We start from the raw sequence: 23,766 nt of genomic DNA on the forward strand, positions 1-23,766 counted from the left end.
ATCAAATTCGCTTTATCATCATCTTAGGTTTGACAACATTGTAAAATTGTTTTGAAAAAAATGCTACGAAACTCTGGGGTTGCTTCTCTCTTTCGTTCGCTTCATGTGGTAGCTTCATCAAGAGGCTGCAGCCATCGTTTCTTGATACCACAAACGGCCATTCATCAATCACGTACATATGCTAAAGACATTGAAAAAGATGGTTTTGATCCGACTCAACACTATGAAGTAGAAGATGCCATGCCATACGTTGCAAAGAATGTAAATTTGAAAAAAACAAAGAGTTTACTCGATTTATTTGTTACGAAATTAGAGAAAGATGAGAAGGAAACAAAGAAAGAGGAACACTTCTCCGAATTTGAGGCTCTTCAAAAGTCGGAGATGGCCAAAACCGTGAAAGCTCAAAAGAAGAAAGTGAGAGAGGCCAACGATAGTATTTATGAAAGAACCTCTGCTGATGCTCAAAAACTCAAGACATTACAAGCACTCTTTGAGCAAAAAACAAAAGTTACACCCACACAGATATTTAATGAACAACTTATTGAATTGGAAACAAAGGAAAGAGAGATGCAAGCAAAAGCAGGAGATAGTCTTCTTTCATTCATGTATGAATCTAAGACCCCTTATAAAGCGATAGAACCATGGGAAGCCGAGCAACAAGAAAGAGAAGAATTGGCCAATGAATTCAAACAACAAAAGAAAGAGCTGAAGAAACTCTTGAAGAAAGGTACCTCTACGGAAGAACAAGAAAATAGAAATGAATATTTCCAACAATATGACTCCGTTACTCTTAAAAACGACATGCTTGAGGGTATGCCTGCTGTGAGCGACTTTTCATTGAACGTCGATTTAGATAGAATGTCTGCATCTCCAACATCCCTGTCTGGAGACAAATTGATCCTTGTTAACTCACCAAGACATGAAGAAAAGAGTCCATTCTGGAACACGTTAACTCCTCATGAGAAGCGTTACTTTTTAAACGACGAATATTTAGAGAATGTTTCAAAGAACATTGAAAAATATTTGAGCATGAGTGAAGATGAAATTGAGAAAAACGCTCCTTGGCTTTTGAATGATCCTAGATGGGAAACGATTGAAGAACTTAGAAAACAAACATTACAAGATCTTTCTGATGTTTCCGAGGATAGCACCTTTTCAGAAAGAAACAAATATTTCAGAGAAAGAATCTTCGATGACGAAGCTCTGAGAAATCTTTATGAAGCCCTTGGATCAAAACAATTTGACAATGTTCAAGAGTTTTATGAAAATATTAAAGAAGCAACTGATGAAAATGGCTTGCTGAGGAGATTAGAGGCAATATTCCCATCCATACCAAAGGATAAAATCAAGTCAATTTTGAATAAGGTGATTTTAACAGTCCAACCAAAGTTTGACAAATATGCAAGCGCATCTCAAAGATCCATTCAGCTCATTACCGATGAAATTACAGCTACAGCCAAGCCTGCTGTTTACACACTAGCTGATATAGCAACCAAGCCAAAACCAAAAATGCAAACTGTTTTGTGGTCCATTAGGCAAATTGCAACAAAGAAAGCCAAAGAAAAAGAGGTTGAAATGGTGTATAAAAGAGCAAAGACTTTGAAGCTTGAGGACTTCCCTTCACCAATTGACCATATCTATGAAGTATTGCGACCAATCCACGACGAAAGCATGAGGATTGGAGCTGAAGAGAAGGCTGTCACAGAATTTCACCCTGCAATTTACGGAGGTTTTTCCACTGCTGCAGGTAAAAGAAAGTCTTCCGTTGCCAATGTTAAAATCTCTCCAGGAACAGGATTATTCACAGTGAATGGAAAGTCTGTACTCGACTATTTCAACTTATCTCGTCATCACTACAAACTCATGTTACCTTTGAAATTTACAGACACTTTGAACCAATTTGATGTTGAGGCCAGAGTTCGAGGAGGTGGTCAAACTGGTCAATGTGATGCAATCTTCCTTGGCCTTTCAAAAGCTTTAGCCAAGTTCGTTCCTGAATTTGGACCAACATTAGAAGCCAGTGGTTTCCTCTATAGAGATCCTAGAGTAGTCGAACGTAAGAAGCCAGGTCAAAAGAAGGCTCGTAAGAAGTTCACTTTCGTCAAGCGTTAATTTTCCTTCGTTTGGACTTGTTTCTCAGTGCAACCACCAGGGTAGAAGACACAATGTCCAACATTCCAAACAACAATTCTTTCAGTTGCACTTAACAATGTGATGATATTAAAATATAATTCATTTCAAAACCTAGTGTATTACAGTTCTTTTTGCATAACTCTTCCTTTGAGATGCATCAAATCATCAAATGCCATCTTTTGGCTGGCGTCATCTCTCTTGTTGAAGGAGAGCAACAAAATTATTGAATTGAAGTGAAAAAAATATCGACATTGCTCTCTCGCTTTCATTCAACAGCAACAACAATTCTTACAACTCATAAATTATAATATTTCATCATGGCATTCGACAAAGGCGGTAGAGGCGGTGGTCGTGGAGGTGGAAGAGGTGGTGGCCGAGGTGGAGGCCGAGGTGGTGGTGGTGATAGATCTGGTGGTGGAAGAGGCGGTGGTCGTGGAGGTGGCCGAGGTGGAGGCCGAGGAGGTGGAAGAGGCGGTGGCCGAGGAAGAGGAGCACCAAGAGGTGGTGGTCGTGGAGGAGCCAGAGGAGGAGCATCAGCAGGAGGAAAGAAGGTCATTGTAGAGCCTCATCGTTTCGAGGGAGTCTATGTCGTTAAAGGAAAAGATGAATCCATTGCAACACTCAACATGGTTCCAGGTGAATCTGTCTATGATGAAAAGAGAGTTACAGTAGAGAAGGGATTTGGAGAAAATGTTCAAAAAGTAGAATATAGATTATGGAGTCCTTTCCGTTCAAAGATTGGAGCCGCTATTGTTGGTGGTATTGAGAATATCTACATCAAACCTGGAACTAAATTGTTATATTTGGGTGCTGCCTCAGGTACTACGGTCTCTCACTGCTCAGACTTGGTCGGTCCCGAAGGAATGGTCTACGGAGTTGAATTATCAGAACGATGTGGTCGTGATTTGATTGAAATGTCCAAGAAGAGACCAAATATTGTTCCAATCATTGAAGATGCTCGTCATCCATTGAGATACAGAATGTTAGTGGGTGCTGTGGATACTATTTTCGCAGACGTTGCTCAACCAGATCAGGCCCGTATTGTTGCTCTTAATGCCAAATACTTTTTGAAACCTGGTGGTCACTTTGTTATTTCTATCAAGGCTAACTGTATAGATTCAACGGTTGAAGCTGAAGTAGTGTTTGCTAGGGAAGTGGAACAACTCCAACAATTTGGTTTTACTTGTGAGGAACAATTGGATTTGGAACCTTTTGAACGTGATCACTGTATGGTTGTTGGAACCTTGGCTGCTGGTAGCTCCATAGAGTTTTAAAGAGAGAGAAAAGACACTCCTTTAACACCCTATTGAACTTTTCAATATTATATCTCCTGATTTGATAATATAAAACATAATGCATTTCATGAAGATTTTTGGTGTTTGATGTGTCCTTAATGAAGTTTGTTGGTGAGTCTATTCAGTGGAAAATTTTGGGTCTCGGTATAGATCAAAGATGAACTTGTGGCGTTGCACTCAACTTGTCGGTTTGGTTCTATCTCAGTATTGTTGAACCACATTTCAATTCATAAATTTTGGTCATGTTGCACTTCAATAAATACAACTCTCGAAAACAATCATTTATTTCTTAACAACCTCTTCTATTAAAGAACAACAACAAAGGCTTGCGCTTTTGTCACTCACAGTTCATACAGTCAAAGACTGTAGCGGGAGTGTCGCCATATTCCTGGCAGGCATCCCGTCCATTTTCTATCAAAAGAAATTTACCTTTCAGAACCAAATGACATTCGGTTTTTTCGACTCGGGTTTAAAAAAAGTTTTTAACCATGCAATGTTTATCTATTCAATTTGTAGGGTGTTGAGAACAACGACCAATCCTGCTTGTCATCCGTTATCTTGACATATTTACCCACTAATGATTTGGATTCTTTTTGAATCTTAAACGTTCTACTAATTGAAAATTAATGGATTCAAATGCTTTTACAACAGATCTGCCATTCTTTGAGGGTATGTTGTTGAAAGATAAATCCAAAAAAGTTAAATTCTTCAAATTCTTGCTATTTGCAATTACATTAACACATGTGGCATCAATATCATTGCAAGACAAATCTAGTGAGGTTAAGTTATTCATATATTCACTATTCGCAATATGTTTAACCCCTTCTGAGTCAACGCTATTGTTAGATAAATTCAAAAATGTCAAATTTTTCAAAGTGGAGCTACCTGCTATTAATAGTGCGTTGTCAATGCTATTGCTAGTCAAGTCTAATGAGATTAGTTTTGACAAGTGTTGACTATTTGCCAAATAGTTGACTCCTTTTGAACCTATTTCATTTCCATACAAATCTAATAAAGTCAAGTTCTTCAAATATTCACTATTCGCAATATATTTGGCCCCTGCTGAGCCAATTTCATTGTCACACAAATTCAAAATATTTAGCTTTTTCATATTTTCACTATTTGAGATAAATTCAGCACCTTGTGGGCCAATGTCATTGTTAGACAAATCCAAGCAAGTCAAATTCTTCAGATATTTGCTATTTGCAACAAATTTAACACCTTTCGACTTAATTAGATTAGAACCTAAACCTAATGATGTTAAATTCTTCAAGTTTTGGCTATTTAAAATATACTTAGCCTCTTTTGAGCCAATACCATAATTTTTCAACTCCAATGAGGTTAAATTCTTTAAACTTTCGCTATTGGCTATGGATGCAGCAATTTCTGATTCGCTAAATATAACTTTTTGAGTGTTGGCATTAATTGACAATGTTAAAGGAATTTGAAAGGATTTTTCTCTCCATTGTCTCGAAATTTTCATGCAAACTTTAATGATAAAAGTTGAATCAAGAAAGCAAAGAATTTCATAAATGACATCATCCATCAAAAGATCATGATGGTGTTCAATGATTGAACTTGCGGAAGATGAACATGCAGTTGTATGATTATTTTCCAATGATGATGAAGATGATTGATTCAAAGAACAACTACTATGAGATGATGCGGAACAGGCCGAACCAGCAGAACTATCAGCACTGGCCGTTGTGGTGACGAATAATTTTCTCTTTTTGTTGGTTGGCGAGAGGGACATGACATAGGTGTGTTTTTTTGTCGGACCTGTGTGAAAAAGTTTGTGAAAGGCAAACTTTTGAGACTGGTGAACATCGCATGAAAAAGGTCGTAACAACTGAGGAACAGAAATCTTGGGGGAACTATACAATTAGACTGGGTGCAAAATTCTGCGTACTTGATAATTTTTCCGTGCACTGGTAGTGAAAGCCAAAGTCTGTTCCGTAATCGCCAGCAAATTTAAGATGAAATACTTTTACTTGGATTTGCAAAATCTTAAAAAGAGTTCACTAAGAACTGTCCTAATTTCAAGATGAGGGCTCAATATCATTTTGGATAATAATTCATCCAATTCAATCCAGTGATTATAAAAAAATGTCTTTGGTAGACCTTTAAAGGTTGTCAAACCAGTTAGAACGAGTGGAATCATCGAGTTCACAATATAATCAACAAATCTCTCCTGATCAAGATTTTAATCAACAAATCTCTCCTGATCAAGATTTGTTTGCGCAAATTCTTGATTTTCCACATAAAATGTGAATACTCGTTTAGCAGTGTTAATAAATCCAGTAATTCCAAATTGAACCATTTCCATCTCAACATTTTCTTTTTGCATTGAAAACAATTCAGAGAATATTCTTAATGAAGTGGATAATATTTTTGTTTCAGCATCGATCATTAGTTTTGACGTAGAGCATAATTGAGAGTTGGGTTTTGTTGAGATTAAACTGTTTCCAATACGATTATCCATTTGCTCTAAAATCATCACAAACCATGTGAAATATTCAAATAATTGGTGTTCCATTAAAAATGTTAATATTCGATTAATTCCTTCGGTAATGTGAATAAGCATATATAAATTCATGTTGTGACTGTTTTGTCTTGAAACTATCTCTTCCAAAGATTTTTGGATCTTTCGCCAATGAGAGTCCTCAAATTTTCCTCCGCAAGTGGATATTAATATTTGAATGATATCAGTTCCTACCTCAAAGACCTTGGTCATGTCTGCATATTGGTCCACAGTGTCGATCAATGTGTAACATTTCATGATTACGTTCATTATGGATGCAAATAGATCAAAAGAAACATCGGAGGAAATATTATGATCAAGAACAGAAACAAGTACTTTGAAGACGCTTCTACTGGTACAATCAATCCAAGCTTCGTCAAGAATACCATTATCACCACATGAAAGATGATCAAAAATTGGTAACAATGCTCCATGCAATATTAGCCTCCAAGTCTCTGCAGAAAACATGCTGACAATGGACTTGTCATTTAACAGGGCTTGTAAGGTCTGCAAAGCACCCGCACGAATATCTTCTCTGGCATCATCACTTACAAGGGATGACAGGCATGTCAAAATCGGGATCCAAGTCGATAAAGGAGCCCCTGTCATAATGTTTCCTGATTCTTCAATTCCCACAAGCGTGTTGGCACAGTCTTGAATGAGAGAGATGGCGTTTAAACTAACTTCCTTCATGGAAGGAATGTTCATTTGAACGAAGGCCTTCAAGCAATATATTAAATCTACAAAACATGAATTGTGAAGAACATAAGAAAGGTATTTACACCTTCTCTCTTCCTGGTCTAAAATGGTGAGTAACTTCTCAAAGGCAATTCGTACAATTGTTGTTTGTTTGCTTGATGAAGCAACTGATAATACTTGAACCCATGCTTTCCATCCTGTTGTAATAAAGTTTGGTTTTGTCAATGCTAAATTGGTAATACATTCAATGACCATGAGTTGAATTTCTGAGGAAATGCCTTGTTGTACTATAACGATAAATGGTCTAAGCATTTCTTGTTGAATGTAAGAAAGAGAATCAATTTCAATGAGTTTGTGAATCAGTTGACGCAAAGTGTCGACGGCATACATGGCAACTGTTGAGTCTTTGCAGGTAGCGACACTAATAAAAAAGTTGCTGATAACATTCCAAGTTCTACTCCACAACTTATCCATTCTGGCCAAGTTAAGATAACAAGCTTCAATAACTTTGTTAATGCAAAATATATGACATTGTGTCTCGTTTGTGTGCCCCTTGCATTGAATAGAACAAAGAGCTTTCACATAGTATTCAATTGACAATTCATCCATCTTTTCATTGTTATTACTAAATATTCTGTCGATGGTGACTTGATCAACATGTTGATGGAAAGAGGTGGTCATGTTATCAATTTCAGAGACTTGGATAAACGCGTTGTTATTGTTAATAGAAGAAAGTATTCGGTCCACTTGATAAAACACTTCCATCATACAGCTCCAGCTCTCTAAAATATCGCTTGCATTCGTCTCTAAGATGCTTAAAAGAGTCTTGAGAGCAACAAGGTGTTTCTCTTTCAGGCTGAATTTTTCATTATTGTTCATCAAGGATGTAAATGTGCATAATGTTTTGAAAAATTCGTTTCGAGGTACTGTCATTCCAAGTTCAACACACAGTTGAAGAGCAGTTTTCAAAGCACTCAGCACTAAATGATGCACCTTCGCTCCCAACTGATCATTTTCAAATAGAGAAATGAATGACTGATTGAAATATGGCCAAATGCAATTGAAAAGAACCTTTGAGATGGAAAAGTGATCGAGTGTCGAGCTTGAGACTTGAAATAAGGAATCTTCTTCTATAGAACAACATTTTGACTTTAGAACTCCTCTCATAACCCTCTCAATTTCGGCATTTTCTACCACAACGTCATCATTGGGTTGAAGTGATTCAAAAACTGACATGTCATCTTCGGTAAGGGTAAATTCATTTTCTTTCAAGTCATTGAAAACTCTTTCCTGTATTTGATGATCAATGGTTGCAGCATCAGTGTAGAAATTTCTTTGGATAAACGCTTCGAGAGTGGTATTGTGTATATTCTTTACAGCAACATTATGCAGCTCTGAATTAAGAATTACTACGGAGATTGTGAACACATAGCAAGCATCTGGATTTTTAAACATTTCATCCATGGATTGAGGATTATCTTGAACAAATTTGTCAGCAAATGAAGATAGGACTCTGTGTATTTCTTGACTCTCCTTTGGTAACATGAATAAATCAAGGCACTTTCTGAGCGCTTTCTCAAACAGCATTCCAGAAAAAGATTGCAACTGGATGAACTTGGTCAAGACGCCTTCATGATCAGGAGAGGCAAAATACTCGCCAATGGCATGCTTTGAAAAACCTTGAGTTGTCTGTAACAGGTGAACGAACGCAGTCTCGAAAGCTTCCTTATCTAAGGATGGATTGGGCAAATAACCAATTCGTACAAAATACTCAATTCCCTTCTTTGGGTTCTCGTTGAATAGAGAAATCCCTTCATAAGTTGTGTTCTTGTCACGTTTTTGTTTTTCTAGTTTCTCACATGCAGGGTGGTTGACGAACTCTTGCTGTTGCATATTTTTCATGTTTGTATGCAAACAAGTGAGTATTTGATTCAATGCCTTAAAAGCAATAGATTTCATGTAGATGGTTTGTGTTAGTGCAAACGCAGAGGTATTATCTGTTGATATCTTTGGTGTTTGAACGATCGTGGCAAGTGAAGTAATGAGTCTCTCGACAATATTCAACATTCCAACCTCACAATCAAAAATTAAAAACAGGGTATGTACAAGGTCAGAGTTGTGAGTTGCGAATAAATAACTCAGAAATTTGATGGTGGAGATTTTCTGGGACTGAGAGGTGCAGTTGCTATTCAAAATTCGAATTAAATTAGCGAAAAATAATTGTGTCTCGTATTTGAGAGAGGTTTGAAATAGCTTAAATATTTGGTAAAAAAGCTTCAATACGAGAGAAAAGATTGTAGAGCTTGATGTCAATGAATTTGTGAACAATGCGGTATACAAGTTTTGTCTCACATATTGGAAGAGAGAAATGTTGTGAGCCAACAACTGGCCACTGTTTTCAAAAATATCAAATAATAATTCCAGATAAATCGATCTCGTTTTTTCTTCAAGTTTGGCACTAATGTGGTGTTTTGTATTCAGTTTGGGTCGGTTGTGACAGATTGATAGACATTGTTATATGCAGTACTTACTTATTAGATATCGTTTTCATGGACATCTTACAGAGAGAATGTAAGATAAACAAGATATCGTTTTGGATTTGAGAAGTTTCCATTGGAATATCCCAATCATCCAACTTGGTTGAATCGTTTTGGTCCAAAGCTGTAGTTGTATTTTGCGTTATGGCGTTGGAGGCATTTGTAATATTCGTACAGGATGCTGACTCTAAAGTGGTGAGGATTCCCTCTGGGCTCAAATTTTGCTTTTCAATTATTTCATTCGCGACTTCTTCAATAATAGTGTCAACAAATTCTTCGACACAACGACTTGATGAAGTGCATTCTGAAACCGTCGACTCTGAGTCAGAATGTGGCAAAGTTTCATCAGCTAATCTCTTAATCGTGATATTGAGAATTTGTTTGAGAACCGATTTTGAGTTGTTTTCATCCTTTGAAACAAACATGATATTTAAGCATGTTTTGATTCCCAACATTTTCCCAGAAATGTTGCAGCATGTGACTGCAGTTAGAATGGTTTTCAACATTAGCAAATGAATATTTTCGTCTTGACGTAACTCAAAGCCAGATGCAATTGCTTGAACTAATCTCACATCCGAGATGTAGGACAGTCTATATTTATGGTCATCTCTAATCAACGTTCATTAGAGCCAAGACATTTTGTGAGATCTCGGAACCATCGTCAAACAACACGGCTCTCGCGATTGAGATCTTTTTTGCGGCAAGGGGTTTGTTCTTCTGGAGACAATGAAACACTTGCTCTCGAGGAGTGGTCCGAGACGGATGCTGAAGGCTGCAGTTTGATGGATTGTTGTCTTGGTCTGCTCCTGATGGCAACCAGCCGGAGGCGTCTTTTTAGGTTGCTGAAGATTATTTACTTCATTTGTTTTTCATGTTTGTCGTTAACGAGGCATATTTAACTCAATCTTCCTACTGTTATGTAGCTTTGTAATTACAGAATTAGAACCATGAATGGCTACGGCCATATCACGATGAATGCACCTCATCCCGTCCGATTTGAGAAGTTAAGCATCGTCGAGCTGCATCAGTACTGAGGTTGGAGACAACTTGGGAACCTGCAGTGCTGTAGCCTTTTTTTAGATCCTTTTGTCTTTTTGAATCAACTCTTGGAGCAAACAAACTGTATGCATCATGACCTATAGACCTAAGTTAGTACTCCTCTACAAAGAACTTTTTATCTAGTTTCAATTAGAGATGCTATAAACTTGTTAGAAGCAGACAATCGATGCAACACTTCATTCAAATCCTGAATGCAAAATATTTCAATTTGTTGAAACATATCCACCACGACTTGATTCGCTTTCAATTTTTCATTCAATTCTTGATGCGTCTTGGCAATATTTGGAATATTAATTTCCAATGGCGAACTTATGGTCACATATGTATCAATAATGAATTGAGCCATTTCTTTTCTCTTTTCCTTATTGACAGTCTTTTTAAATCGTTGAATATCTGACCAACATAAAACTGCTTCTGGACAATAACTTCTTCTTGCAAAATCGAGCATGATGGGATATGCTTTCTTGTGTTTCAAAACAATTTCAACACTACTGTCAGAGAGTGTCATGTCTTTTCGTTCCAATAAATATTCGGCTCGAATTGCATAGAAAATTGGAAGCAAGACGCAAATGATAACGTCCAATGCAATATATCCAACAAGGCTCAATAAATATGGTACAAAATAATCTGTTAAGGTAGCCACAATAGGAATATACCCAGCAACAACAAATCCAGTAATTGCAAAAATTTGACAAATGACAGCAACCAGAGTCTCCTTTTTGATATTCCATGTATCTCGATCTGAAATGAAACACAAAATCAATGCAACCACCTCAAGTGAAATATGTACAATTGCTTCCACTAAAATAATGATCAACACACTATAGGTCACAATACATCCATGTCGAAATTCAAAAAATCCAGAAGCCACCAGAGATCGTTCTCCTTTGACAGCATAAACAATTTCATCAGCACTTCCTACAATAAGCCATATCGCGATTTGAAGTAAAAAGATTGCAATGAATGCAACGGCTACAAATTTGTAACTGACCATAAATTGAAAAAATTTGAGAATTCTCAACTCTCGAGGAGTGGCCAGTTTTTTCATGGGAAGTAAATCTTCATCGACCAAGTCAGAACATTGTCCTGCAGAGGTTGATTTAAATAAATTTGAAATGCTTGAAGAGGATGTACTCTGAGAGGAATCAATTTTAGTGACATCTGACACCTGATGATTTTTGTTTGAAATTGCACCCAGTTCTTTTTCACCTCCCTCTTGCGTTTCCTTCGTTGATAAATTCATTGATGTTGCAACAAATGATTGTTGCACTTTAAAAGATGATTCATCTCCAAACAATTTCATCTTGAATAAATTCAATCGATATTCAAAAAACAATTTCAGACATCGACACGTCGTTGGCATGGTCACCACAGGACCACTCACAAAGAAACACAATGAATAGACAGCACATGGAAAGATTTTCCTTCCAATGACAATTCTTATGCAAAACATAAACACAAATAAAAATCCAGAAATCATGATTGTGAATAAATGTCCCAAATTTCGAGCCATGATGTGTCCTGAATGTCTTTTCCAAATTAATCCTACACCTGCCACTGCGATCATGACACCATACAGAATGACGAACACAAGCATGATGGAAAAGGAAACATACGTGTCAGGACAAATGTCATATTCAATTATGGGAAATAATTCTCGAGAGGTGGAATTGAGAAGAAAAAGATCTGGATGACATTCAGTCACGTTGGTTTTTGTGATGGGAGAGTAGGAGGAGGAGGAATTGTTGTCGAGAGTCATGTCAAAATCGAGAAGGAACCATAAATTGGTGGTCATGATGACAATGAGAGCAATTTGCGTGTGGATGGAGAGTATTCTACTACTACTACTTTAATCTGTTGTGGAGAAGAGGAATAGTAGTGCAATTGAGAGGAAGAGAAACCCAGACGCAATATTTGTGTGGTGATATGTTTAATTTTTTTGTTTTGCCTCTCCGGCGGTAGACCAACACCAATTAATCCATAAAAAACTGAAAATGTGAACTTTGAAACTTTAGTTTTTATCAAACGTCCCGATGCTCTCCGAATGAAAGGCAGAAGAGCAATCTGAGAAGCGACTCCAATATTTTCGTTTCAGTGAAGGACTGCGGAATGTCACACGCTACAATCATTCGACCAATTCTAAATGCCCCAAAACACAAAATTTTACAGAGACCAAATCAAACGAGTTTGAGCTCACCTTCGAAATTGGTTTTACACTAGAGATTACCAGTCCCTCTGGGAATTGGCTTGATCAAGCGAAGGTGCAAGGAAAATGTGTTTTGTAAACTGCTGTGCTATTGCTGGTTGGTCGGAGAGCCAAACATCATTTTCCAGAGGTAATTTGTAGTGAATCAAAACACTTACAAATTCATGCACACATTATGAGAACAAATTTATTGTCAGTTGTCAAATGCTCTTGGTGAAAAAACATTTTAGCCATTGGTATCACCATCTTCATAGCTGTTGCTTTTATGCTTTGGGATAAAGACAAAATCATCTCCAACCTTTGGTAATCCAGCTAGTTCGGTCAATTTGATCCAATCTTTGCAGTTAGAGGATGCCATGAGTGTCTCCAATTCATTTCTGCCAACATATGGAAGAGGTCTTTCATTGAGCTTAATTGGAAGACGTTCTAATAGTCCAACAGGAATGTATCTACAGAGGAATGAAAGCCACTCCAGCAAGAATCGACGAGTTTTGCTAATGCCTATTTCATCTGCTCCATAATGATCCAACCCATATTTAACAAAAGTTTTTAACATTTCCAATCTTTCGGATGCTGTCACATCAAGAGTTTGCTGCATTTCAATTTCCTTAAAAATCCATGGTTTGATAAGTGCTCCACGACCTTGATCATATTTTAGCTAACATTGGCGTTCAAAAAGAAAAACTTACCAATCATGAGTGTATCAACCTTGTCAACATGAGCATACCAGTCTTGATACGAATAAATGTCTCCATTTCCAATGATTGAGACTTTTCGACCTGATTGTTGTGAATAAGTGTTCACAACTCGGGCACAATCATAAATATAGTCGTAATCAGCCTCCTTAGTGTATCTCATTTCTCTACTTCTACCATGCAATGTCAACGAGTCTACTCCGCATTCACACAAATCTGCCATTAATTTGTGAGCAAAATTCTTTCCTGTTTTAGTACCAGTTCTCATCTTGACAGAAACCTGTAAACATAAAACACACATGTGAGTAAAAGGGTAAAAAATATTCGCCATTGAATTCAACTTACAGGAATGCTCAATACTTCTTTCATACCTCTTACAATTCCCATTAATTTTGTTCTCTTTTCCATCATACCAGCACCCATTCCTTGAGAACACAAAGAATTCACAGGACATCCACAATTGACATCCACAAAATCAATGTGTGGAAATTGCTCGTCAATAAGTTGTGCAACTCTAGTCATTGTCAATGTGTCCTTTCCTGCTAATTGAACACCAAAAATTTTCTCAGATTCATGTCTTCTCAATAGTGAAATGTCACCCTTTTCTCCTTTCAAAATTGCTTGTGCAAGAGCCATTTCACCAATTGTAATTTCACATCCAAAATCTTTACAGATTCTTCGGAAAGGTAAATTTCCAACTGTTGTCAACGGAGCAAGATATGTTTTTCCTTTAAAGTCAACTTTTTTAACCTCTTTTGGATGATATTTCGTTTCCTTGTAGGTTAAAATATTGAATTTTTCTTGACATTCTTCTACAGTTTCACCTCTTTCCATCATCTTTTGTTTTGCAATTTGTTGTTGTTTTTGTCGAAGCATATTTTCTTCGTTGTTTGCTTTTGATCGAACATTTGCATCCTTTTTAACAAAGTCTTCCACATGTTTTGTAATTTCATCTGCCTTTTGGAAATTGTAAGCCTTCTTTCTCAACAACTTGACAATGGAATGATCCAAAAAGTTATATTCATCCTTGGGTCGAACTGCTGATGAGACTTCCTCTTGTTCTCCATTTTCTCCATTCTCTTCAGGTTGTTTTTCCTTTTTTTCTTTTTTAAGAGCTTCTCGTGTTCGGTTATGGAAGCTTTTGGTTTTCTTTGTCTTGTTCGAATTGTTGTTTTCGTCTTGTAATTTTCTCTTCTTTTCCGATTCATCAGTGGTTTGCATGGTTTCTTCATTTGTGGTGCAAGAAGAACAAGTGGTAGAGGCAGTTAATGTTGTAACACTGTGCTCTTCCGATGTTGTTGTTGTACTTGCGAAACCACTCTCTGAATGATTGATTTGTTGTTGGTGCTTTTCAATCAAATACTCGGCCTTGATGGGTGCAATTCCTTTTCTTTTGTTGGGATTATCATTGGTTGATGATGATGCACCTTCCGTGGTTGTACTACTGACGACTTGTGTGGCAGAGAGTGATGACGATAACACGCATTCTATTTGTTTGTTTTCGAGCATTTTTTTGTTGATGCAAAATTGGGTTGCGTTTTGAGGGATGAAACAGATGAGATTGAAAAAGAACCACTTTGAAACTTAGAGTTTATTGAATTTATGCAATGAAACACACGGTGGTGATATCGTCAAATTTTCCACCCATGAATCTGAAACCACTTCCTACAGCAAATGGTGTTCGTGCGTTTCTGTCAAGTGAAACAGTTCTTGCTTGTAGGGTGACACATTTGGCAAGTTCATGCGATTGGAGTGGGGTAGATGCATTTGAACCCTGAGAGGCATCAGCAAACACATTGTCTTCAAGATCAACGATTAAAGCACCAACGTCTTCAGGGAACAAGTTATCCCAAACTCCATCTGTTGCCATAACAACAACATCTTCAGGTTGAAGAACAATTTCTTCATTTACAGCATGTTCTGGTAAGTCATGATAGGCAGTACTAATCTCTGCAGGCACGACACCTAATTGGAAAGGACAATTGAAATAGTGTTGTCGCTCTTGCGTAACAAAGATACAAGCACCGTTTCTGAACACTGCACACGTCGAATCTCCTAAATTCGACGTTCTCAAAATGTTGTTCTTCTTGTCAAAAGATGCCACACAGCATGTGGTACTTCCTGCTTGGACTTGTTTTTCATTGACAATCATATCATATGCTGCTTGCATGATCTTATTTGGATTCGACAAAAAACTTGTATTGTTAATTTCTCTCTCACAAATTAATTTACAGTTGAGCATGAGTTGATTGCTAATGTGTGATGGATCGACACCTTGATCGATCCATCCTCCAACACCATCAGCAACACCAATGATGGTGAAAGAATCATTTTCAAAAGTAAAGAAAGCATCTTCTCCACATTGTTCTGCGTAGTCGGAATCGTCTGAAGATCGTGGAGGAGCATATTTCTTACCAATTCCAAATCCACATGCTTGTTTTCGTGGTTCATTCACAAAGGGAGAGTCTGAAGAAGGTTGAGAAGTGGTACTAGATGGTTTTTGTTGTAACCATTGTTTTCTGGATAAATATTGTGGGATACTAGTCGTGGATAACCTAGGAGAAGAAATATTGGTGTTATTTAAATTCTTGTAGGAAATGTACTGGGGAGAAGTCATTCCGAGCAATGATGAATGGAAATGTTTGAAAAGGTTGTTAGAGGAAGGAGATGTCGCAGGAGAAACGCTCCAGGAGCTATTGCTGCCATGACTTAAACTTTGAAAAACTGAACAAACAAGTCCTTGAGAATGACTCAATAGCTTGGAGGTTGGAGCAAGAATGCTTCTCGTAGAGTTTCGGAGCATGTTAGAGGCACTCGGTAAGTCGGAAAAGAGAGAGGATGAAGATGGCTCTGCGTATTTTTCTTGTTGTGTTTTTGAGTCTTCATTGTAAGAGCTGCTGTTTTGGTTGTCGTCTTCATCTGACAAGTCGAGAGAAGCATTGGATGGTTCCTCGTCTGAAGTACTCTCAAAATCCATCGCAGTAGATTTTGAAAAATCGACATGACACATATTGTCCACATCCGAGTTGCTTTCTTCCTCATCGATTAGATCCAATAACGTTTCAATGTATTGGGGATGTTGTTGCGAGGAGATATCTGAGTGTTGTTGATGTTTCATGGCAGCTATTGTTGTGGCATACTCTGAAGCACTGATACTACTCTCTGTACTACAACTATTACTTGTAAAACTTTTGAATTGATTGTTTTCATGAGCAAATGCTGGTTGAACCATTGTACTACACTCCGAGGACATGTTGTTGTTGTTCTTGGTGAGGCTATTAAAAATAAACAAAATTGATTGGAATAATCTACAATGATGATGGAAGATACAAGAATTCCGAAATAACTGGGCTGTAGACTTGTTGTATTGAACGTGATGGAGATAGTATGGATAGATTACACGAGGTGAGAGAGAACACTTTTACAAACAATATTACAAGTGTTGCGTCTTTTTTTTTTGAGTTCGTTTGAAATGAGAGAACTACGAAATTATTTTTGGGTTTTTTTGAATGGCGCAAATCAGCCATTTGCTGGAACGGGTTGAACTTGGTGATCTAGATTGAATTGAACAAACAAAATGGACGAAATTGTTGAAAACTTCTTTATGAGCAAAACAGATCTGTTTATTTGCAAATGCGCAAATATTTGCAAGCAATGAAAATTGTTTACAGCCCATCAAAAAATCAACAGAGCCGTTGGATTTCGAACATGTTTCCTGTCAAAGAATTTTTAAATTTGTTGGAGGTTCTCAAAAAGTATTACGGTTGACGATCATTGCAATGATCATCATGTAAAGTATTGGCCATTCATCCAATAAACGATCAAGCTGTCCCGTTGTCGATCAAGCTTCACCTCCTCTATTGAGGTGAAAATATTCACTCGTGACATGATATCGGTGGGAAGTAATATTAAATTGCTTGCTTGTTCTCCAATTTTCTCTCCAAAATTTCAGTATTTGTGTGGGAGATAAGTAACGAAAAGTCAACAAGTCACAAACAGCGACAAGCAAAATCTGATTGGAATCTGGCAGGATCCTGAATGAATAAGTGTACTCGTTCATGTTGAGTATGTCTTTCAATGTTTCTTTTTGAGACAATTTTGTTTCAAGAAGATCCATTATTAACTTCTGTGCCATAGGATCATTCACAATCATAGTGCCATGAGAAGCATCCAGAATGTTGATCTCATTATTTTCCATGAACAGTGAATAGAGAGGATATGTGACATTTGAATAATTGAAAAGCAAGTCTCTCGAGTCTTTAGAATGAAATTCGAGTTTTTCAATAGATTGATGCTGTTCTTGTTGGGTGTGATGTTGAAGAGCGAAAGAGTGATCGAAAAGTTTTTTTAGAAATATGGGAGGAGAGCATACTACCCGTTCCTTTTTCATGTCTATCAACATTCCATTACATTGTTGCTGAAATGCATTCATGTCTAAAGAAAAGGGATCAAGTACTCGAAAGCAATTTAAATAGTTGTTCATCATGGTGATTGAAATGTTGTTCTTAATCTTTGTGGTTATAATATTCCTGTACTCGTTCAGTATCTCAAAACAAGTATTCAAATTGTTATACATAAAGTCTACATCTCTGTACATGAGAGGTTGAGTCCTGGGATCTCTTTCAACAACCATTTTCTTGGAATAAAGTTCGACATTTTCAAGTTGAGCATCCGTTTGAACCATTTGAAAGGTAATAGATTTGATAATGTGTAAAAAATCTCCTTCTTCTCCAGCAGTTTTAGCATCTAAAATAGTTGATTTTGTCTGTGATGGTTTTGTTTCAAATACTTGTTGAATTAACATGGGAAGATCTTGAGCTCGTTGTTTCTTTTTTAGCATTCTAAAATTGATTGATAAACTGTCATGATTAAAACCTTGATTAGTAAGCCACATTTGCAAACCTTCTTTGTATAGAGCTTGCTTTTTTTGTTTTGATTGAAATTCCTTTTCCCAAAGAATGCATTGTTTACAAATTAGAGCATAGTTCACCGCTTGTACACTTTCAACTCTTTTCATGAAATTTAACGATTTTAAATTTGATTTCATGTCGTCATGATACATCAAAGTTAAATCTTCGTCAATAAAGCCATGGATAACATTCATATTTTCCAATAATTCGTTCACTACATCTGAGGTTTCAATTCCAAGAAATTCTTTCAGCACTTTCTGTTGGCGTATTTTGGCTTTGTGAATTCTACACACTCTACCAACCATGGACAAGATCTGTCTCATACCTCGTGTCATCTTTAATGCAATGTTTCTATGAACAATATCTTTGATAGGACAATCATGCTGTTGTTTGTGCAAGCCATAGGTCAATTTAATTTGATTATTTATCGCATCACACGTCCCTTTGAAACAATCCACAACAATTCCTCTCTCCATGTCAACCACAATTAAATTTCTGTTTTCATAATTCTTATTCTCCACACAAAATTGAAAACATCTCTTTTGACTTGGTAAACGAGTTCGTTTTGGGTTATTACTTTGTAAAGGTGTTCTTGAGCCTATCGGAATCCAATAAATGACATCTCTATCAATAGAATCTGCAGAACCATGAATTACATAGGGTAATTTTTGTAATTTTTCAAGACTCCAATATTCCTCTTCGGTGTTGTCGTTGTTGTTAATGGACTGATCATGATGGTCCTCCTTCTCCTGATGATGATTGAGCGGACAGTCCTTTATGATCATTTTTTTTCTTCTATAAATTTGGATTAATTTGGATTAATTTGGATTTAATTTCTTTCGCAAACTTTAGAGTGGAAGTTTAATTTTGCACTTCTTGAGAGTGAAATTTTTACAGCAAATCACTCTTATAGGATCTTGGAGTGCCAACACTAGCAGGAGTCTCTACATTAGTGACTCCACTTGTGAAATAGGTTGGTAATGAAGATGAAACTGCTGTTCCCACTGGGGATTCAAGTGTTCTTCCAGACGTTCGACTGGTGAGAGGAGCTGTTTGGAAATCGGTCAGTCGTGATCTTCGTAATTGCAATTCTTTGAATGTGACCTCGCCTTCAAAGACATTTTCAGGTCGAGATCCAAAAGTAATGGAAGGAGATCTTCGAGGCGTGTCAATTTCTACATTTTTCATTTCTTCTTTCATAATTTCAACAACTGAGCTATAGAGATCGCTCCGTAAGAAACGTTCATAAGTGTCAATCATTAAAAGTTCAGTCATTAATTGCACGGAATAAAATAGCTCTGTTCGAATTGGATCTTCCGATTGCCTGTTTTCATGACGAAGTAATTCAGTTTCAACTTCTCGGGCGGATTTTCGATTAATGTTCAACTCTCGTTCGCCGTTCAATTTTAAAAATTCATCGAAAATTTTTCGAGCTTCCACCAAACGAGTCTCTGGATCTTCAATTTGTTTATAATTCTCAACTCGAAGCCAGAACAATATATTTTCCTCTGATTTTTCTCGCTCGCTGTATGAAATGAAGAAGGGTAAAAGTTTTGGATTGGTTCTCACTTGAGCTAGTTCAATATTGACTTCCTTGTTGTCGTCCTGTGAAATATTTGTTGCTATATTCAATGATGTGTTGTATCGGTAGTTCAGATGGATAGGTTGATCATTATTGTCTTTCATTTCGCCAATCTTTGCAACGGAAACAAAATCCAAGTATTTGCTCACAAAATTGATAATATCATCATCCGAGTAAGCAAAATCTTCTCTGAACCATTGGAAAAATTTTGACAAGTGAATGGTGTTTGAATCAACATCTACTTTGGTTTCCCTTTGAATATATTCTCGAGTTGCTTTTTCTATCTCATATTCAAGATTATCCACTGAGAAGAGCTGGAAACGAGGCGAGCTCATATCTGCTCGATATAAACAAAAGTGAATTCTTGGATCAAACTCTGGAATTCTCAAATTATTCAATGCACTGATCGCAGAATTGTCTTCAGTTCCCAATATCTTTTGCTTAAACTTTGAAGAAATGTGATTTTCTCGTTCCAAGTTATTGAAATTTCCACTTGTTTTTCTACTGTACTTTTCTCCACGAAGAATTCCATGAGCAATCTCATCGAGTGATAATTTGTATCTTCCAATTAAATACTTCTTTTGATGGAAAAATCGTTTTCTGAGTAAAAAATTGGTTGGCTTTCCACATCGCATCAAGGCATGAAGAACCATGATATTGTAAATGTTAATAAAAAAGCATTTTCTAAAGTTTGTATCTACAATGGTGTTTGGATCAACTTTTTGCAATTTTCTCACTTCATCCATCAAAATTGCATAGTGTTCACTAAAAGCGAATGCCTGATAATCAAAAATTGGTTTTGATTCATATTTGGCGCTGAGATCATAATGAAAATTCATTTCTTTTCCTAATTCTGTCAATGCTCGATACACTGAAACAAATGAAGATTGTGGCTCAAACTCTCCAATTTTTGACTCATCAATATTCAACGTATTTTTGCTTTCATATTCCTCATAGAAAATGTACAAGCTTGTTGAGCTGTCTTCAAAGGTTGGATTGAATTTTTCAACATTTTTAAAAATCATTTGATTCATCATTTGTTGAGCAAAGCAAACAGCATCCAAACGTAAGAACTTTCCAGATCCTTTTTCCATGATCCAGTTCACGAGTGCTTCTCCTGTGAAGGCCTTACTGTGATTTTGTTTGAGTTTTGAAATTAAACCTCCAATTCGTGGCAAATCTTGTTTCAGTCTCTCGACAAAGGTTCTTTCACTCTCGTCAAAGTTGTAAATTGTTGTGATAATATCATCCGTTGGATCGAATAATGGATTATTTGTACTGTATTCTTCTTCGTACAGAGGATTCTTTTCAATCATTTCTTCTTCAAAGAGTGGGTTCAGAGTTCTTTCGCTTTCTTCAAATAAACCATTCACTGTGACTTGTTCAAACCCATCTAACTCTTCAGCATCGACATAATTCTCTGGTGAGAGCATGGCTTCAAATTCCTTGCTACCTAAACTTTGAAAAACTTCTCGGAAAATCCATTGTTTTTTTCTGTAAGTCTCAACTTGTTTTTGAAGTTTGACCGATGCTTCTGCTTTTCTCATTGCTCTTTTGCTCATTCTCTTTTTGTTGATTTCCAAAATGGACTTGACATTGTCATGATAGTTGTCGAAATTGGTATTTCTAAAGTATCGAGCATAATCTTCATTCTTCTCAATTTCCACATCTTTGAAAACATTTCCCATTTGAGCAAAAATAGTACTCGATGAGCTTAATGGACATAAAAATTTTCCAGAGCTTGGTGTGCTTGTTTCGACATCAATGTCAATATTGAAAACTTCTAAAGCCTGTAATTGAGCTTGTAAAAGAGGTTCATCTTCATCGTCCATGAGTGTCAGATCATCTTCTGTATTTGTGGTATCTTCTTCTTCATTTGTAATGATTGAACTTGGAACTGAAGCCTCTGTCATTTCATTTTGGTAATGGCCATGGCCATGGAGATGATTGGATCCTTCGGTCGAATGATCGCTGTTGCTATGTTCGTTTGTGCTTTCTTGTGAATGTGACAACAGGGTTGGTATTCGTTCCTCCTCTTCCAACTGAGAAGATGGATGAACGGTTGTGTCGTGCAGTTTGTTTTCAGTTTTTTCGAATGAAGATTGTGTGACATCAATTTTTACAGTTATTCTTGCGAGAGTGAGATTTTCTTCTTGATAAAGAAGTTTGACAGTTATTTGTCGGTGAGGTGTAATTTCTACAGTCTTTTGACTGGCCTTCTCTGGAGTTGGAACTGTTTTCACTAATCGTGGTGGAAGTTTCTCCTCAGTTCTTGTTGTTATTACTGCATGACTATTATTTTGTGGAAATTCAATCCTGTCTTGTTTTGATTGAGATGGAATTTCGATTGTTGGAGGAGTGATCGATTTCACAGATGTCGTTGTTGATTGTGTTGAAAGAGTGGTTATTGCATCGTGATGGCTTACCACTTCTTTGATCTCAATTCGATCCATCATTGATGGAACATCTTTTGAAATTTGATCAAAACTTTGAGCGAGTTCAGGAGATGACATTCGAGAAGAGCATTCCGATGAACATGTCGAAGCTGGAGTGAGTTTCAAATGAACATTGTCCTTGAGAAGAGTCCTTTTTTGAATTTCACTCTTTTCCAAACTAGTTGGAGTTTCTATCGGGTGTTGCTTTTCTTGTTTGGATTCAATTGTTGTTGTTGGGTTTGAATCCAATGTGTTCAAATCCAATTTGGCCGTGTTCAGCCTATTACTATTTACATGTTGTTGTGCATCTCCTCCTCCTACAGCTGCTACGTTTGTTGATTTCTCATTGTTGTGATTCATTTGTTTTAAATAGTCACCCTGTAATTGAGGACTCGATGGACTCGATGAATGAAAATGTGAAAATGATCTTCTCTCAACAACAGCACTCGAGTTCAAATTTCCATTCTTTTGATGGAAGACCATCGAAGGACTACTACTCGAGAATGAAGCAGCAGAAGCTTTCTGAAACATGTTTGTGAATTTTAGAATGGTTTGACTCACTTTCGAAGGGCTTACATGATGCTTGTTGTGATGTTGTTGTTGACGTACAATTTCAGAAGGATTCACTACTGAAATCAAACTTTGAATGGACGAATTCGACAAATATTTGTGTTTGTCATGATCATCCTTGCTGGATGAAATGAGTAATGGAGCTTTACGTAAGGTTGTGGAGGTTGTTATTGATGCAGAAGAAGAAGATGAGGATGGTGTGGTGGTGGTTGTGATGGTTGTGAAAGAATGATCATCATCACTATTCGTTAGGGAAGAAGAAGAAATGGATTGCGAAAATTCTCGCATGTTGCGATTCATGTTGGAAATGCTGGCGGTGATCGATGAGGATGTGGAAGAAGGAGGAGTGTGTGATGTGGTGGAACTACTTTTGGAGCCATTGATGAGGATCGGGTTGTTGTTGGGAGTGGTAGAGGTCTGTGTTGAGAATGAATGCCAAATGTCAAACAACATCATCACACAAATATTATTATTATTTCATATTATTTCAAGTCAAAATCTAGAACTACCTACAGTGCTAGTATTATTATTATTATTAATATCAACATTATTGGTCAAGCAAGCGACCGAATGTATCTTGAATGATGCTGACTTGACACTTTCTTCATGTTTTCGGATGGTTTCTTCCCAAATTTGTTTGAGTTCAGAGACTCTGGGCGTGAGGGGAGTGGAGCTTGAAGTGTTTTGCACTTCAGAATTTGTTGGAGAGTTCATGATGATGATTTAGAAGAAAGAGCGCGCGGTGATGACCATGAACACCTTTGTGATGGAAAAGGGAGAACGGTATCAAAATGAAGGTGCAAAGAGAGAAGAAGAGAGATGGAACGTTTTTTTGTTGGTGATGATGATTGCATGTTGGTGAAACTCAAAATCAGTGCTTAGGATTTGACAAGTGACGTTTTGAAGCAGTTCAAATAAAGGCAAGTCGACTTGAAAATGCATGAAATTGCAATTATGTCAAAATAATTCATTCAATACAATGACTTTCCAAATGATGTACTCTTGGTTGAAAAAGCAACAAACGTTAAATTTACTGTTTGAATTGAGATGTCAGAAAAACCATTCATTTCTCAATTCAAACAGATAAACTATCATAGAGTCAATTCAATCATCTAAATTATACT

The 23,766-nt window shown here is 36.9% G+C and overlaps 9 protein-coding genes across 9 annotated transcripts; 2 read left to right on the top strand and 7 right to left on the bottom strand.

Moving 5' to 3' along the window:
• Positions 1 to 60: 60 nt before the first annotated feature.
• FDP41_012973 (uncharacterized protein) lies at positions 61 to 2,112 on the top strand (the record flags this gene model as incomplete). The annotated part of the gene is made up of 1 exon (XM_044703551.1): positions 61 to 2,112. The coding sequence occupies one exon, from the start codon at positions 61 to 63 to the stop codon at positions 2,110 to 2,112; it is 2,052 nt and encodes a 683-aa protein (XP_044565898.1).
• A 338-nt stretch (positions 2,113 to 2,450) lies between these two features.
• Positions 2,451 to 3,407, top strand: FDP41_012974 (uncharacterized protein; the record flags this gene model as incomplete). The annotated part of the gene is made up of 1 exon (XM_044703552.1): positions 2,451 to 3,407. One exon carries the CDS (start codon positions 2,451 to 2,453, stop codon positions 3,405 to 3,407), a length of 957 nt encoding a protein of 318 aa, XP_044565899.1.
• A 595-nt stretch (positions 3,408 to 4,002) lies between these two features.
• FDP41_012975 (uncharacterized protein) lies at positions 4,003 to 5,181 on the bottom strand (the record flags this gene model as incomplete). The annotated part of the gene is made up of 1 exon (XM_044703553.1): positions 4,003 to 5,181. One exon carries the CDS (start codon positions 5,179 to 5,181, stop codon positions 4,003 to 4,005), a length of 1,179 nt encoding a protein of 392 aa, XP_044565900.1.
• Positions 5,182 to 5,631: 450 nt separating this feature from the next.
• On the bottom strand, positions 5,632 to 9,691 carry FDP41_012976 (uncharacterized protein; the record flags this gene model as incomplete). The annotated part of the gene is made up of 2 exons (XM_044703554.1): positions 5,632 to 9,106; positions 9,180 to 9,691. The coding sequence occupies 2 exons, from the start codon at positions 9,689 to 9,691 to the stop codon at positions 5,632 to 5,634; spliced, it is 3,987 nt and encodes a 1,328-aa protein (XP_044565901.1).
• A 668-nt stretch (positions 9,692 to 10,359) lies between these two features.
• Positions 10,360 to 12,039, bottom strand: FDP41_012977 (uncharacterized protein; the record flags this gene model as incomplete). The annotated part of the gene is made up of 1 exon (XM_044703555.1): positions 10,360 to 12,039. One exon carries the CDS (start codon positions 12,037 to 12,039, stop codon positions 10,360 to 10,362), a length of 1,680 nt encoding a protein of 559 aa, XP_044565902.1.
• Positions 12,040 to 12,676: 637 nt separating this feature from the next.
• On the bottom strand, positions 12,677 to 14,654 carry FDP41_012978 (uncharacterized protein; the record flags this gene model as incomplete). Its single annotated transcript, XM_044703556.1, has 3 exons — positions 12,677 to 13,092; positions 13,140 to 13,425; positions 13,491 to 14,654. The coding sequence occupies 3 exons, from the start codon at positions 14,652 to 14,654 to the stop codon at positions 12,677 to 12,679; spliced, it is 1,866 nt and encodes a 621-aa protein (XP_044565903.1).
• A 91-nt stretch (positions 14,655 to 14,745) lies between these two features.
• Positions 14,746 to 16,398, bottom strand: FDP41_012979 (uncharacterized protein; the record flags this gene model as incomplete). The annotated part of the gene is made up of 1 exon (XM_044703557.1): positions 14,746 to 16,398. The coding sequence occupies one exon, from the start codon at positions 16,396 to 16,398 to the stop codon at positions 14,746 to 14,748; it is 1,653 nt and encodes a 550-aa protein (XP_044565904.1).
• A 588-nt stretch (positions 16,399 to 16,986) lies between these two features.
• Positions 16,987 to 18,840, bottom strand: FDP41_012980 (uncharacterized protein; the record flags this gene model as incomplete). The annotated part of the gene is made up of 1 exon (XM_044703559.1): positions 16,987 to 18,840. One exon carries the CDS (start codon positions 18,838 to 18,840, stop codon positions 16,987 to 16,989), a length of 1,854 nt encoding a protein of 617 aa, XP_044565905.1.
• Positions 18,841 to 18,946: 106 nt separating this feature from the next.
• On the bottom strand, positions 18,947 to 23,356 carry FDP41_012981 (uncharacterized protein; the record flags this gene model as incomplete). Its single annotated transcript, XM_044703560.1, has 2 exons — positions 18,947 to 23,059; positions 23,156 to 23,356. 2 exons carry the CDS (start codon positions 23,354 to 23,356, stop codon positions 18,947 to 18,949), a joined length of 4,314 nt encoding a protein of 1,437 aa, XP_044565906.1.
• Positions 23,357 to 23,766: the final 410 nt, after the last annotated feature.

The sequence above is a fragment of the Naegleria fowleri genome (assembly GCF_008403515.1).
Source record: "Naegleria fowleri strain ATCC 30894 chromosome Unknown tig16, whole genome shotgun sequence".
NCBI classification, from domain to species: Eukaryota; Heterolobosea; class Eutetramitea; order Acrasida; family Naegleriidae; genus Naegleria; species Naegleria fowleri.